Here is a 14,230-nt window from a genome sequence, read left to right on the forward strand (position 1 = left end):
ATCACTAGCTTTCGGAGCACAGCTCCTTCCTCACGTGAATGAAGAGGTGGGTTCCAGAAACATAAGGCGGCCTTCAGGACGCGCGACAACGCAGAATCGCCGAGCAGAAACTTTTAGCCAAGTTCCGCACACATGAGTACAGCCTCAAACTTGGATTCATGTTGCATTACATTCACCCCTCACCATCTGGCCTGGGCTTGCAAAATCCTACAAACTGTCCTGGATTGAGACAATTCACACCTCTTTAACCTGTGATTATCCCTCTCTCCAGTTGCTCCGTCTGGACCTGTAGACTTAATTACCTGCAAAGACTCCATTCAAAGTATCATCTTGCATCTTTGACTTTGTCTATATGTATGTTTCTGGAACCCACCTCTTCATTCACCTAAGGAGCTGTGCTCCGAAAGCTAGTGATTCGAAACAAAACTGTTGGACTTTAACCTGGTGTTGGAAGACTTTTTACTGTGCTCACCCCAGTCCAACGCCGGCATCTCCACTTCAAGGAGTTAGATATAGCTCTTGGAGCTAAAAGGATCAAAGGATATGCGCAGAAAGCAGAAACAGGTTACTGAGTTGGATGATCAGCCATGGTCATAACGAATAGTGGAGCAGGCTCGAATGGCCTACTCCTGCTCCTATTTTCTATGTTTCTACCTACACATATGATGGAATCACCCAAGGATGTGAATTGGATTGGATACTCAACTTTCAAACGTGCATTTCCTCAATATCTTCAACGGCAAACCAAGCAAACACATGGTGAGATGAGACTTAATATAAGTGATTAACATTCTTTATTTCCCATCAGGAAAAAATATAGAACAAAAATCAGAATCTTTTATTTTCCTCAAAACTAATGATAATTTAAAAATAATAAACATATTTCTTCAGTGTTTTTTTGGCTAAAAGCTAATTTTCTAACTTACACCTCCTTCGCAACATCCTTTTAGGTCATAATGTACTGTCTTCTGGCTGGGTAGGCTGGGAGGTGGGGGGGCAGGTAAAACAGGGGGTCATATGGGCCAGCTCCTCAGTCCTGCCACTGAGGCATTTTTCAGTGGAGGGATTGGATGCAGAGCGGCTTTCTGCTCCACGTAGGCGAGCATCTGATCAGCATAATGAAAGGCCGTGTCAATTTTATGGCACCATCTGCACTTTGCCAATGATGGAATGATCCTTCTGCCATATGGGGAGGCTGCCAGTTTAATGGAGGCTGTTTACCTGTGGGAGCAGGGGGGGGGGGGGGGGGGGGGGGGGGGGTCAATGGAGCCAGAGGCTTCCTGATATACATTCCAGGAGCCCCAAGATGGAAACAAAGAACTATCCACCTCTAATGCAACCCTGTGAATGTTTCGCTTCTTTTTAAAACTTACCTTCCAGAACCTTGAGGGCTCCATCTACAGGTGGTGCTGCTGATGCATCAGAGTTACCGGCCCACGGTTTGGGCCGGCAGCATCAAGGGAGCCTGCCTGCTACCCATAATTAGATGACCACCTGTAGTATAACGGCACTGTGGCAGAGTGGCTAGCACTGCTGCCTCACAGATCCAGGGCCCCAGGTTCAATTCCGGCTTCGGGTGACTGTGTGGAGTTTGCACTTTCCATCTGTGTCGCCGTGGGTTTCCTCCGGGTGCTCTAGTTTCCTCCCACAGTCCAAAGATGTGCACCTTAGGTGGATTGGCCATACTAAATTGCCTCTTAATGTCCAAAAGGTTAGGTAGAATTACTGGGTTAAGGAGGAGACCTGGGCTTAGGTAGGGTGCTCTTTCCAAGGGCCTGTGCAGACTCCATGGGCCGAATGGCCTCCTTCTGCACTCTGAATTCTATGATAACTGGCAAGGTGTATCCACTGCCCGCAATGTGGGAATTCTAACAGCTCATTCATTATTCTTGAACTTCTCATCCTTGTTTTCACATTCCACCATGGTCTCCTCCCTCCCTATCTCTGTATTCCCCAGTAGCCTGAGAACACCGAGATCTCTACACTACCCTAACTCGAGTATCCTCGATTTCAATCCTTCTACTCCTGATACCCGTGTCTGCAGATGCCAAGATCCTAGGTTTTGGAATCCTGTTATGACACCCTGGGCTGGGGCACGGTCAATTCCAGTACTCCTTGACCCGGAGTCACAACACACTTAAATTAACAAATAATTCTTTAAAAAATACCCAAAGTTTTTGGCCCTTGGCTACCCAATAATTACAGAGGCCAGGTTGTAAATTTAAACACAATTACTTTTTATTAATAAAAAGAACTATAATGAAATATGCAGCAAATACAATTGGTTAACGGTCATCTAATGCCCAATCCCCCACTTTAATTTACCCCACCCTCTTTTTTATATATATATATATATATATATATGCACACACTCACATGACAAACAAACATGAAAGGGATAAAAAGTCTTTGTTTCAGATGGTGTTTCTAGCACAAGGTCTTTCAAAACAGGCTTTCAGGTCGAGACTTCTGCTTTCCAGTCTGTAATAGTTTTCACTCAGGTCTCTGTAGCTTCAGAAATACAGCGTCTCACAGCACTTCTGGAAAGAACACAATGGGAGAGAGAGCAGGTCCTTTTCTGTGTGTCCAGGTCTCAACTATGAGCTGCTTCGGTCTCTGAAAATCATTCCACTGGGGTAGGATCCAATCAACACCTGTTACCTGGCAGAATACAACCTTTTGGCTAATTCATTGGGCACCAGCCAAACAATTGACATGAGTCCCACCCCATCTCTCGGGTGTCTCAGAGTCTGCGTACTTTCGTCCAATGCTTGCACCATATACTATCCACTTCTTGAATTCCTCATTCTCTCCTGCTTGACTTAAAGATACATATCCATTAGGTGTCCATGAATCAAAAATGATAATGGCAGAAATAAAGGGGAGATGAGGGAATCAACATGAAGGACCCTTTCAATCCACATATTGCTGAACCTCCCCCACCCTCTCTTTTAATGTGGAGATGCCGGCGTTGGACTGGGGTGAGCACAGTACGAAGTCTTACAACACCAGGTTAAAGTTCAACAGGTTTGTTTCAATGTCACTAGCTTTCGGAGCGCTGCTCCTTCCTCAGGTGAATGCAGAGGTCTGTTCCAGAAACACATATATAGACAAATTCAAAGATGCCAAACAATGCTAGGAATGCGAGCATTAGCAGGTGATTAAATCTTTACAGATCCAGAGATGGGGTAACCCCAGGTTAAAGAGGTGTGAATTGTATCAAGCCAGGACAGTTGGTAGGATTTTGCAGGCCAGATGGTGGGGGATGAATGTAATGCGACATGAATCCCAGGTCCCGGTTGAGGCCGCACTCATGTGTGCGGAACTTGGCTATAAGTTTCTGCTCGGCGATTCTGCGTTGTCGCGGGCCCTGAAGGCCGCCTTGGAGAACGCTTACCCGGAGATCAGAGGCTGAATGCCCTTGACTGCTGAAGTGTTCCCCGACTGGAAGGGAACATTCCTGCCTGGTGATTGTTGTCCGGAGATCAGAGGCTGAATGCCCTTGACTGCTGAAGTGTTCCCCGCCCGGAGATCAGAGGCTGAATGCCCTCTCTGCAAGACGTGCCAGACCATTGACATGGATACCACTATTACACGTGAGAACACCACCCACCAGGTACGCGGTACATACTCGTGCGACTCGGCCAACGTTGTCTACCTCATACGCTGCAGGAAAGGATGTCCCGAAGCGTGGTACATTGGCGAGGCCATGCAGACGCCGCGACAACGAATTAACGGACATCGCGCAACAATCACCAGGCAGGAATGTTCCCTTCCAGTCGGGGAACACTTCAGCAGTCAAGGGCATTCAGCCTCTGATCTCCGGGTAAGCGTTCTCCAAGGCGGCCTTCAGGATCCGCGACAACGCAGAATTGCCGAGCAGAAACTTATAGCCAAGGTCCGCACACGAGTGCGGCCTCAACCGGGACCTGGGATTCATGTCGCATTACATTCATCCCCCACTATCTGGCCTGCAAAATCCTACCAACTGTCCTGGCTTGATACAATTCACACCTCTTTAACCTGGGGTTACCCCATCTCTGGATCTGTAAAGATTTAATCACCTGCTAATGCTCGCATTCCTAGCATAGTTTGGCATCGTTGAATTTGTCTATATATGTATTTCTGGAACAGACCTCTGCATTCACCTGAGGAAGGAGCAGCGCTCCGAAAGCTAGTGACATCGAAACAAACCTGTTGGACTTTAACCTGGTGTTGTAAGACTTCGTACTGGCCTCTCTTTTAAGACACTCCTAAAAAGCTATCAGTTTTTGATCATCTGCTCAAATATCTTATCTGGCCCAACGCCAAATTCTGTTTGTTAAAGGTCCTGTGAAGCACTTTTGGGGTTTACATAGAACATTACAGCGCAGTACAGGCCCTTCGGCCCTCGATGTTACGCCGACCTGTGAAACCACTCTAAAGCCCATCTACACTATTCCCTTATCATCCATATGTCTACCCAATGACCATTTGAATGCCCTTAGTGTTGGCGAGTCCACGACTGTTGCAGGCAGGGCATTCCACGCCCTTACTACTCTCTGAGTAAAGAACCTACCTCTGACATCTGTCTTATATCTATCTCCCCTCAATTTAAAGCTATGTCCCCTCATGCTAGACATCACCATCTGAGGAAGAAGGCTCTCACTGTCCACCCTATCCAATCCTCTGATCATCTTGTATGCCTCAATTAAGTCACCTCTTAACCTTCTCTCCAACGAAAACAGCCTCAAGTCCCTCAGCCTTTCCTCATTCTGAGACAACATTCTGGTAAATCTCCTCTGCACCCTTTCCAATGCTTCCACATCCATCCTATAATGCGGCGACCAGAATTGCGTGCAATACTCCAAATGCGGCCGCACCAGAGTTTTGTACAGCTGCAACATGACCTCACGGCTCCGAAACTCAATCCCTCTATCAATAAAAGCTAACACGCCATACGCCTTCTTAACAACCCTCTCAACCTGAGTGGCAACTTTCAGGGATCTATGTACATGGACACCGAGATCTCTCTGCTCATCCACGCTGCCAAGAATCGTACCATCTGCCCATTAGTCTTCCGGTTATTCCTTCCAAAATGAATCACCTCACACTTTACTGCATTAAACTCCATTTGCCACCTCTCAGCCCAGCGCTGCAGCTTATCTATGTCCCTCTGTAACTTGTAACATCCGTCCGCACTGTCCTCAACTCCACCGACTTTAGTGTCATCTGCAAATTTACTTACCCATCCTTCTACGCCCTCCTCCAGGTCATTTATAAAAATGACAAACAGCAGTGGCCCCAAAACAGATCCTTGTGGTACACCACTAGTAACTGGACTCCAGTCTGAACATTTCCCATCAACCACCACCCTTTGTCTTCTTCCAGCTAGACAATTTCTGATCCAAACTGCTAAATCACCCTGAATCCCATGCCTCCGTATTTTCTGCAGTAGCCTACCGTGGGGAACCGTATCAATTTATTACCTTTGGCACGATGGGGTACGATTCTGACCTCGGGTGACTGTCTGCATGGAGTTTGCACTTTCTCCCCATGTCAAAGAACAAAGAAAGGTACAGCACAGGAATAGGCCCTTCGGCCCTCCAATGCTGCCCGTCTAAACTAAAATCTTCTGCACTTCCGGGGTCCGTATCCCTCTTTTCCCATCCAATTCATGTATTTGTCAAGATGTCCCTCCACCACCTCCTCCAGCAGCGAGTTCCAGGCACCCACTGCCCGCTTTGTGAAAAAACTTGCCTCGAACATTTCCTCTAAACATTGCCCCTTGCATCTTAAACCTATGCCTAGTAATTGACCCCTCTACCCTGGGAAAAAGCCTCTGACTGTCCACTCTGTCTATGCCCCTCATTATTTTGTAGACCTCTATCAGGTCGCCCCTCAACCTCCGTCGTTCCAGTGAGAACAAACCAAGTTTATTCAACCTCTCCTCATAGCTAATGCCCTCCATACCAGGCAACATCCTGGTAAATCTCTCTTGCACCCTCTCTAAAGCCTCCACATCCTTCTGGTAGTGTGGCGACTAGAACTGAACACTATACTCCAAGTGTGGCCTAATTAAGGTGCTATACAGCTGCAACATGACTTGCCAATTTTTATACTCAATGCCTTGGCCAATGAAGGCAAGCATGCCGTATGCCGTCTTGACTACCTTCTCCACCTGTGGATCTGTACACCTAGATCTCTCTGACTGTCAATACTCTTGAGGGTTCTACCAATCCCTGTATATTCGCTACCTGCATTAAACCTTCCAAAATGCATCACCTCACAGTTGTCCGAATTAAACTCCATCCGCCATCTCTCCGCCCAAGTCGCCAAACGATCTAAATCCTGCTGTATCCTCCGACAGTCCTCATCGCTATCCGCAATTCCACCAACCTTTGTGTCGTCTGCAAACTTACTAATCGTGTCTGCGTGGGTTTCCTCCGAGTGCTCTGGTTTTGTCCCACAGTCCAAAGATGTGCAGGTTAGGTGGATTGGCCATGTCCGAAAAATTGTCCCTCAGTGTCCAAAAGGTTGGATCCTGGGTTTGCGGATCTAGTTTAAGATGCTGTTTCAGAGAGTCAGTGCGGACTCAAAGGGATGAACGGCCTCCTCCTACACCCCAGGGATTCTACGATTCAAGGCGCTATTTAAATGCAAGCCGTTGCTGTGGTGGGCAAGGACACATTTCAAAGTAAAAATATTCAGCAGGCAAGCGAACATCGGAATCGATGGCTCTGCGGGCAGGGCTGGGTACCCGCACAGTGGTTCCTCATTCACCTCATGGAACGAGCAAGCCGCGCGGTCAACTGCCGCTGGGCTCCGGCACGGCATGGCCGTGTGTGCGCGCGCGCGGGAGAGGCTCGCGGGGTATGTGGGCGTGGCCGGAAGTGCGCGTGGGGTAGGCCCGCCCCCTTGCGCGAGGCGGGACTGTCAGTTAGTTAGGCAGTCAGTCAGGTGCTGCTGCTGCTCCGGGATGGCTGGTTCAAGGCGGCCCAGTTCCGTGTTGGGGCAGCGCTAGGAGCCGGAAAGATGTTTGAGAATTTCAAAGAACGGCTGCTGAGTGCGCAGCAGGATCTCAGCAGCGGGTAGGAAAGGAAGCGGCAGACATGCTGGCCGGCCGGGTTGTGTCCGAGAGAGCCAGGCCCAGGGTCACAATTAGAGCTGGGGACTCCCCTTCGCAACGAGAGGGAGACTTAAACCGGTCTCAGTCAGATTGCTGCTGAGTTTTTATATGCAATTCAAATAAAATCGTCAGTTCTATCGGTGACAGCCAGTCGCCATGACTCTGAACCTGGAGATACAAGTGTCTGTGTCAGTTGCGAAATCCGCCCACTTTCTATAAGTTTGAAACAAGTTTATGTCTCATCAGAAAAACAACTTGGTTTTCAGTGTAATTGCAAATACCTGTTTGGGAAGGGGTCCATGCACATTTTAAAAAGTTAAATCTTTATAAACTTGAATTACCGAGCTACACTTCCTGTGGGTTTTGTGAATCTTGAGTTGAAAACCCTGTGATAGTCATGTGAGCAGAGCTGTTGGGACAAGCTTCTCCGGATAACTGCTCGGCCCGTGGGTCAAACTCGAAAAATGCTAGGAAACTTCATGCCCCTGACATTTGCCCAAACTACTTCCTGTTAAGTGCTGAAGGTGTGAGCTGCCAGGCACGATTTATTTCCCGCTGGGCAGAAACTTCCCTGTGAGGACTTGCGTGGGTAAATTTACTGCCCAAGTTTCCATCTTTCAACCAATGCGGTAAACTATTCCATTATGTGTGGGCTACTGACAGCACCCAAATCCGATTTAAACAAAGTCAAACAGCTATTTGCCCCCTCACCCACCTCCATGAAGGAATTTAATCAAAAAATGAATCCTGTGAGGACTTGGAAATTGAGGTGCAAAATGTTTGAAGATCGCAATTTGGTGTGTGCAGAATATCCTATAAATGGCCATGAAAACGTCATATCAAGTTGAATATTACTGGCTCAAAGTTTGGTTACAGCCAGTGGCGTTGTGAACTTTTGTTCTGTGGCTGATCTACTGTGCATATTGGTACTCTCATGGGCTCTCTGCTCAAAAACCTTTCAAAGAAAACAGTGCAATATTTGTGCATTCATTCACTTGTTTGACCTGCAACTAGTATTTGCGTACCATTAGGAATGTCTAACTCTGCTAGTTCCCTTTACAATGTTTTCTTAGTGAGTCACACGTATGTCATGAAAGGGAAAAATAGCTGCAAACCTGAGGCATGAAATCAAACCTTCTAGTACTGTTTCAACATTTGTTCTGCTATCTGCATCTATTACCAGAATGTTGCCTGGTATGGAGGGCATTAGCTATGAGGAGCGGTTGAATAATCTCGGTTTGTTCTCACTGGAACGAAGGAGGTTGCGGGGAGACCTGATAGAGGTCTACAAAATTATGAGGGGCATAGACAGAGTGGACAGTCAGAGGCTTTTCCCCAGGGTAGAGTGGTCAATTACTAGGGGGCATAGGTTTAAGGTGAGAGGGGCAAGGTTTAGAGTTGATGTACGAGGCAAGTTTTTTACGCAGAGGGTAGTGGGTGCCTGGAACTCGCTGCCAGAGGGGGTGGTGGAAGCAGGGACAATAGTGACATTTAAGGGGCATCTTGACAAATACATGAATAGGATGGGAATAGAGGGATACGGAGCCAGGAAGTGTAGAAGATTGTAGTTTAGTCGGGCAGCATGGTCGGCACGGGCTTGGAGGGCCGAAGGGCCTGTTCCTGTGCTGTACTTTTCTTTGTTCTTTGTTCTATTACATATGAAATGTTTGCTTGTCTTTAATTTCAGTTTAAAGACACTGAGTGACAAATCTAAAGAAGTAAAAACTAAGACGCCAAGGTAATCATTAATTCTTCCAACCACTTTTTTTAATAGAGTAACTAGCTTTTTTTGAATTTGAAAGCAGTCAGTGGCAATTAATATTTGGCAGAGCGTGTAAGGTATTTTATCCATGTGAGAAAATTCTAATATTTTGAATATTTGTGCAGTGGAAAATTATTTTGACACTGAACACAAGCTACATTTACAATCATTCCACAAATTTCTGCAAGCTGTGGCAGTTTTCCAGAACAAGAAATCAGCGCCAGGCATTTTACGGCATCATTCCAAAGTTTGCAAAACAGAATGGAAACCTATTCCTTCAAGCATTAATGAATGTAAATATTGGAATGCCTGTTTTGTGATTGTAGCAGCAGGTCCACATAACAATGGTTCCTACTCCGTTCAGTTATTTTCCTACTATGGAAGGATGGCAGTTGGCACAGTGGTTAGCACTGCTGCATCACAGCACCAGGGGCCCAGGTTAACTTCCAGCCTTCTCTGCTTGCATTTCCTCTGGGTGTTGCGGTTTCCTCCCACAGTTGAAAGATGTACAGGTTATGTGGAATGGCCAAGCCAAATTGCCCCTCTGTGTCCGCCGGTTAGGTGGGGTTATGGGGATAGGACAGGGAGTCCCCCTAGGTACAGCGCTCCTTCGGAGAGTCAGTGCAGACTCGATGGGCTGAATGGTTGCCTCCTGCACTGTAGGGATTCTATGACTTGTTCAGTTTGTACAGCATAGCTGGAAGCATATGGAAGGATTCAGTGTTGGATTGTATAGAAATTTGTTTAGTCTTTATTTTTATGGGCTGGTAAGAAGGATTCTCGACGTATTTTTGATTGTAAATGGTTTGCTGCGGCACTATATAGTGTGTTCAACTTTTATCTTTTATTTACCTATAATCTGCCTCTCTGCTGCTGCTGCTTTCCCTTCTAGTTCACCGAGTCACTTTGATGGGGCTCCAGCCTGCTCTAAACTCTCTCCTTCCTTAGACTTTCTTCTGTCTCCCCTCATGTGCTCTCTGAGCTCGCTCTATGAGATTCCCTAGATTCTATCCCCACCAAAATGCTGATCATCCAATTTCCCTTCCTGGTCCCAGTTTTAGCTGACATTGTCCTTGCGGATGCTGTTTCTTTTTTTGTCAGTGAGGTTGAGGAAGCTGGTGAGAGTCTTGAAAGGAAGTCAGACAATATCTAAAGGGAAGAACCATTTACAAAGTTAGCTAACACGGGAGACAGAAATCAAGGTTGAGTGATCAATTCAGTGAGATGGTGGTGAAGTGAACATGAAGTGACTTTCATGGATTAGATGAGCATGGAGAGTTCATGAGGGGCGATTTGATAACAATTGGAGATGTGTGGGTTTAAGACTTAGGCTTGGGAAACATTAGGGTAAGTTTGGCTTGCTGGGCAAGAGCAAGATTCGCAGCAGCAGAAACAGTTGAGTTGCTGGTCCCAGTCTTGATGATAAATAACTCCATATACTCCTTTTTGGAGGTAGAGGGAGCAGGAAGAAGGACCTAACAGAATTATTGATAGTGGAGAGGCCAGGCATGACCTTGATTCTGGAATAATGTGTAGTTTTTGGCAGAAAGTGCCATCCAAGAACACTTGATATGATCCAACTAAGATGGCAATGGGTGTTAATATAATGCCTTTGTCTTTCAGGATTCTAGTTCTTAGCTTTACGAACCTGTGTGAACTTTTGTTTATGATATTCCAGGAACTCAAATTATTTTTATAACTGACTTTGTCTTCAAAAGCAAGGAATTTTACAGTAACAAACCAGTTATGGTGATTTTGCTTTTCTTTGAAGTATCCCATTTCTGATTTCTTTTCACAGCAGCACAGATAGTTTGCCAAAGTTTACTGCAGGAGCTGAGTTACTAAGCAGGTAAGGATAGTTAAGCTTGTCTGATGTTTGTAATGTTGTAAAATCTACATTATGAGTTTATATCACTGTGCAATTTTATTAGTAAGAAATTTTCTGCTTGTGTAGTAAGTGGAAAGACCATATAGAGTTTTTATAATGTTAAACACAACAAAGATAAAGGTTGGAACTCCCAAATTCAGAGCCCTCTGGATATCTGGGAACATAAATGGTATGATGAAACAATAAAGGGAAGCTCATGTCGGATACAGGGAACGCAATACTGGAGAACACCTAGAGGAGTATAGAAAGTGAGGAGTGAAATCAAAAAATGAATTAGGAAAGCAAAGAGAGGCCATGAAATAATATTGCAACAAAAATCAAGGAAAACCTGAATGTTTTATAAATGCATAAAGAGTGTCTTTTTAAAAATCTTTTTATTTTCCACATTTTCAACATTTTCATCCAATAAACAACAAAAGAAAAACAAATGAAAATGAACAACCACCATAACGATCCCCAGTAACAACATAGAACATAGAACGATACAGCGCAGTACAGGCCCTTTGGCCCACGATGTTGCACTGAAACAAAAGCCATCTAACCTACACTCTGCCATTATCATCCATATGCTTATCCAATAAACTTTTAAATGCCCTCAATGTTGGTGAGTTCACTACTGTTGCAGGTAGGGCATTCCACGGCCTCACCACTCTTTGCGTAAAGAACCTACCTCTGACCTCTGTCCTATATCTATTACCCCTCAGTTTAAAGCTATGTCCCCTCGTGCCAGCCATTTCCATCCGTGGGAGAAGGCTCTCACTGTCCACCCTATCTAACCCCCTGATCATTTTGTATGCCTCTATTAAGTCTCCTCTTAACCTTCTTCTCTCCAACGAAAACAACCTCAAGTCCATCAGCCTTTCCTCATAAGATTTTCCCTCCATACCAGGCAACATCCTGGTAAATCTCCTCTGCACCCGCTCCAAAGCCTCCACGTCCTTCCTATAATGCGGTGACCAGAACTGTACGCAATACTCCAAATGCGGCCGTACCAGAGTTTTGTACAGCTGCAACATGACCTCCTGACTCCGGAACTCAATCCCTCTACCGATAAAGGCCAACACTCCATAGGCCTTCTTCAACCTGGGTGGCAACTTTCAGGGATCTATGTACATGGACGCCTAGATCCCTCTGCTCATCCACACTGCCAAGAATCTTACCATTAGCCCATTAGTCTTCCTGTTATTCCTTCCAAAATGAATCACCTCACACTTTTCTGCATTAAACTCCATTTGCCACCTCTCAGCCCAGCGCTGCAGCTTATCTATGTCCCTCTGTAACCTGCTACATCCTTCCACACTGTCGACAACACCACCGACTTTAGTGTCGTCTGCAAATTTACTCACCCACCCTTCTGCGCCTTCCTCTAGGTCATTGATAAAAATGACATACAGCAACGGCCCCAGAACAGATCCTTGTGGTACGCCACTTGTAACTGAACTCCATTCTGAACATTTCCCATCAACCACCACCCTCTGTCTTCTTTCAGCTAGCCAATTTCTGATCCACATCTCTAAATCACCCTCAATCCCCAGCCTCCGTATTTTCTGCAATAGCCTACCGTGGGGAACCTTATCAAACACTTTACTGAAATCCATATACACCACATCAACTGCTCTACCCTCGTCTACCTGTTCAGTCACCTTCTCAAAGAACTCGATAAGGTTTGTGAGGCATGACCTACCCTTCACAAAGCCATGCTGACTATCCCTGATCATATTATTCCTATCTAGATGATTATAAATCTTGTCTCTTATAATCCCCTCCAAGACTTTACCCACTACAGACGTGAGGCTCACCGGTCTACAGTTGCCGAGGTTGTCTCTGCTCCCCTTTTTTTTTAATTAAATATTTTATTGAAAATTTTTGGTCAACCAACACAGTACATTGTGCATTCTTTACACAATATTATAACAACACAAATAACAATGACCTATTTTATAAACAAAAAATGAATAAATAATAAATAACAAAAATGAAAACTAGCCCTAATTGGCAACTGCCTTGTCACAAGTAACACTCTCCAAAAATATAATTTAACAGTCCAATATATAATTATCTGTAGCAACGACCTATACATACTATACAGTATATATTAACAACCCTGAGAGTCCTTCTGGTCCCGTCTCTCCCCCCCCCCCCCCCCCCCCCCCCCCCCTCCCCGATCCTGGGCTGCTGCTGCTGCTGCTGCCGCCTTTTTCCCATTCCGTCTATCTTTCTGCGAGGTATTCGACGAACGGTTGCCACCGCCTGGTGAACCCTTGAGCCGACCCCCTTAGGACGAACTTAATCCGCTCTAGCTTTATAAACCCCGCCATGTAATTTATCCAGGTCTCCACCCCCGGGGGCTTGGCTTCTTTCCACATTAGCAATATCCTGCGCCGGGCTACTAGGGACGCAAAGGCCAAAACATCGGCCTCTCTCGCCTCCTGCACTCCCGGCTCTTGTGCAACCCCAAATATAGCCAACCCCCAGCTTGGTTCGACCCGGACTCCTACTACTTTTGAAAGCACCTTTGTCACCCCCATCCAAAACCTCTGTAGTGCCGGGCATGACCAAAACATATGGGTATGATTCGCTGGGCTTCTCGAGCACCTCGCACACCTATCCTCCACCCCAAAAAATTTACTGAGCCATGCTCCAGTCATATGTGCCCTGTGTAATACCTTAAACTGAATCAGGCTTAGCCTGGCACACGAGGACGACGAGTTTACCCTGCTTAGGGCATCTGCCCACAGCTCCTCCTCGATCTCCTCCCCCAGCTCTTCTTCCCATTTCCCTTTTAGTTCATCTACCATAGTCTCCCCTTCGTCCCTCATTTCCCTATATATATCTGACACCTTACCATCCCCCACCCATGTCTTTGAGATCACTCTGTCCTGCACCTCTTGTGTCGGGAGCTGCGGGAATTCCCTCACCTGTTGCCTCGCAAAAGCCCTCAGTTGCATATACCTGAATGCATTCCCTTGGGGCAACCCATATTTCTCGGTCAGCGCTCCCAGACTCGCGAACTTCCCACCCACAAACAGATCTTTCAGTTGCGTTATTCCTGCTCTTTGCCACATTCCATATCCCCCATCCATTCCCCCCGGGGCAAACCTATGGTTGTTTCTTATCGGGGACCCCCCCAAGGCTCCAGTCTTTCCCCTATGCCGTCTCCACTGTCCCCAAATCTTCAGTGTAGCCACCACCACCGGGCTTGTGGTGTAGTTCCTCGGTGAGAACGGCAATGGGGCTGTCACCATAGCCTGTAGGCTAGTCCCCCTACAGGACGCCCTCTCTAATCTCTTCCACGCCGCTCCCTCCTCCTCTCCCATCCACTTACTCACCATTGAAATATTAGCGGCCCAATAATACTCACTTAGGCTCGGTAGTGCCAGCCCCCCCCCTATCCCTGCTACGCTGTAAGAATCCCTTCCTCACTCTCGGGGTCTTCCCGGCCCACACAAAACCCATGATGCTCTTTTCAATC

General features: G+C 46.4%; 1 protein-coding gene across 5 annotated transcripts in view; it reads left to right on the plus strand.

Moving 5' to 3' along the window:
• The first annotated feature begins 6,901 nt into the window (after positions 1 to 6,901).
• dtnbp1a (dystrobrevin binding protein 1a) overlaps positions 6,902 to 14,230 on the plus strand; it is a 368,840-nt gene continuing 361,511 nt past the window's right edge. For 3 of the 5 annotated variants that reach the window (XM_072509624.1, XM_072509628.1, XM_072509627.1), the window contains exons 1-3: positions 6,902 to 7,070; positions 8,796 to 8,846; positions 10,669 to 10,719. In XM_072509624.1, the coding sequence (XP_072365725.1) occupies positions 7,015 to 7,070; positions 8,796 to 8,846; positions 10,669 to 10,719 (158 nt within the window). In that variant the 5' untranslated portion in view covers positions 6,902 to 7,014. The remainder of the gene's footprint in view (positions 7,071 to 8,795; positions 8,847 to 10,668; positions 10,720 to 14,230) is intronic. The other 2 variants (XM_072509625.1, XM_072509626.1) reach the window with 2 other exon arrangements.

The sequence above is a fragment of the Scyliorhinus torazame genome, chromosome 6 (assembly GCF_047496885.1).
Source record: "Scyliorhinus torazame isolate Kashiwa2021f chromosome 6, sScyTor2.1, whole genome shotgun sequence".
Classification (NCBI taxonomy): Eukaryota; Metazoa; Chordata; class Chondrichthyes; order Carcharhiniformes; family Scyliorhinidae; genus Scyliorhinus; species Scyliorhinus torazame.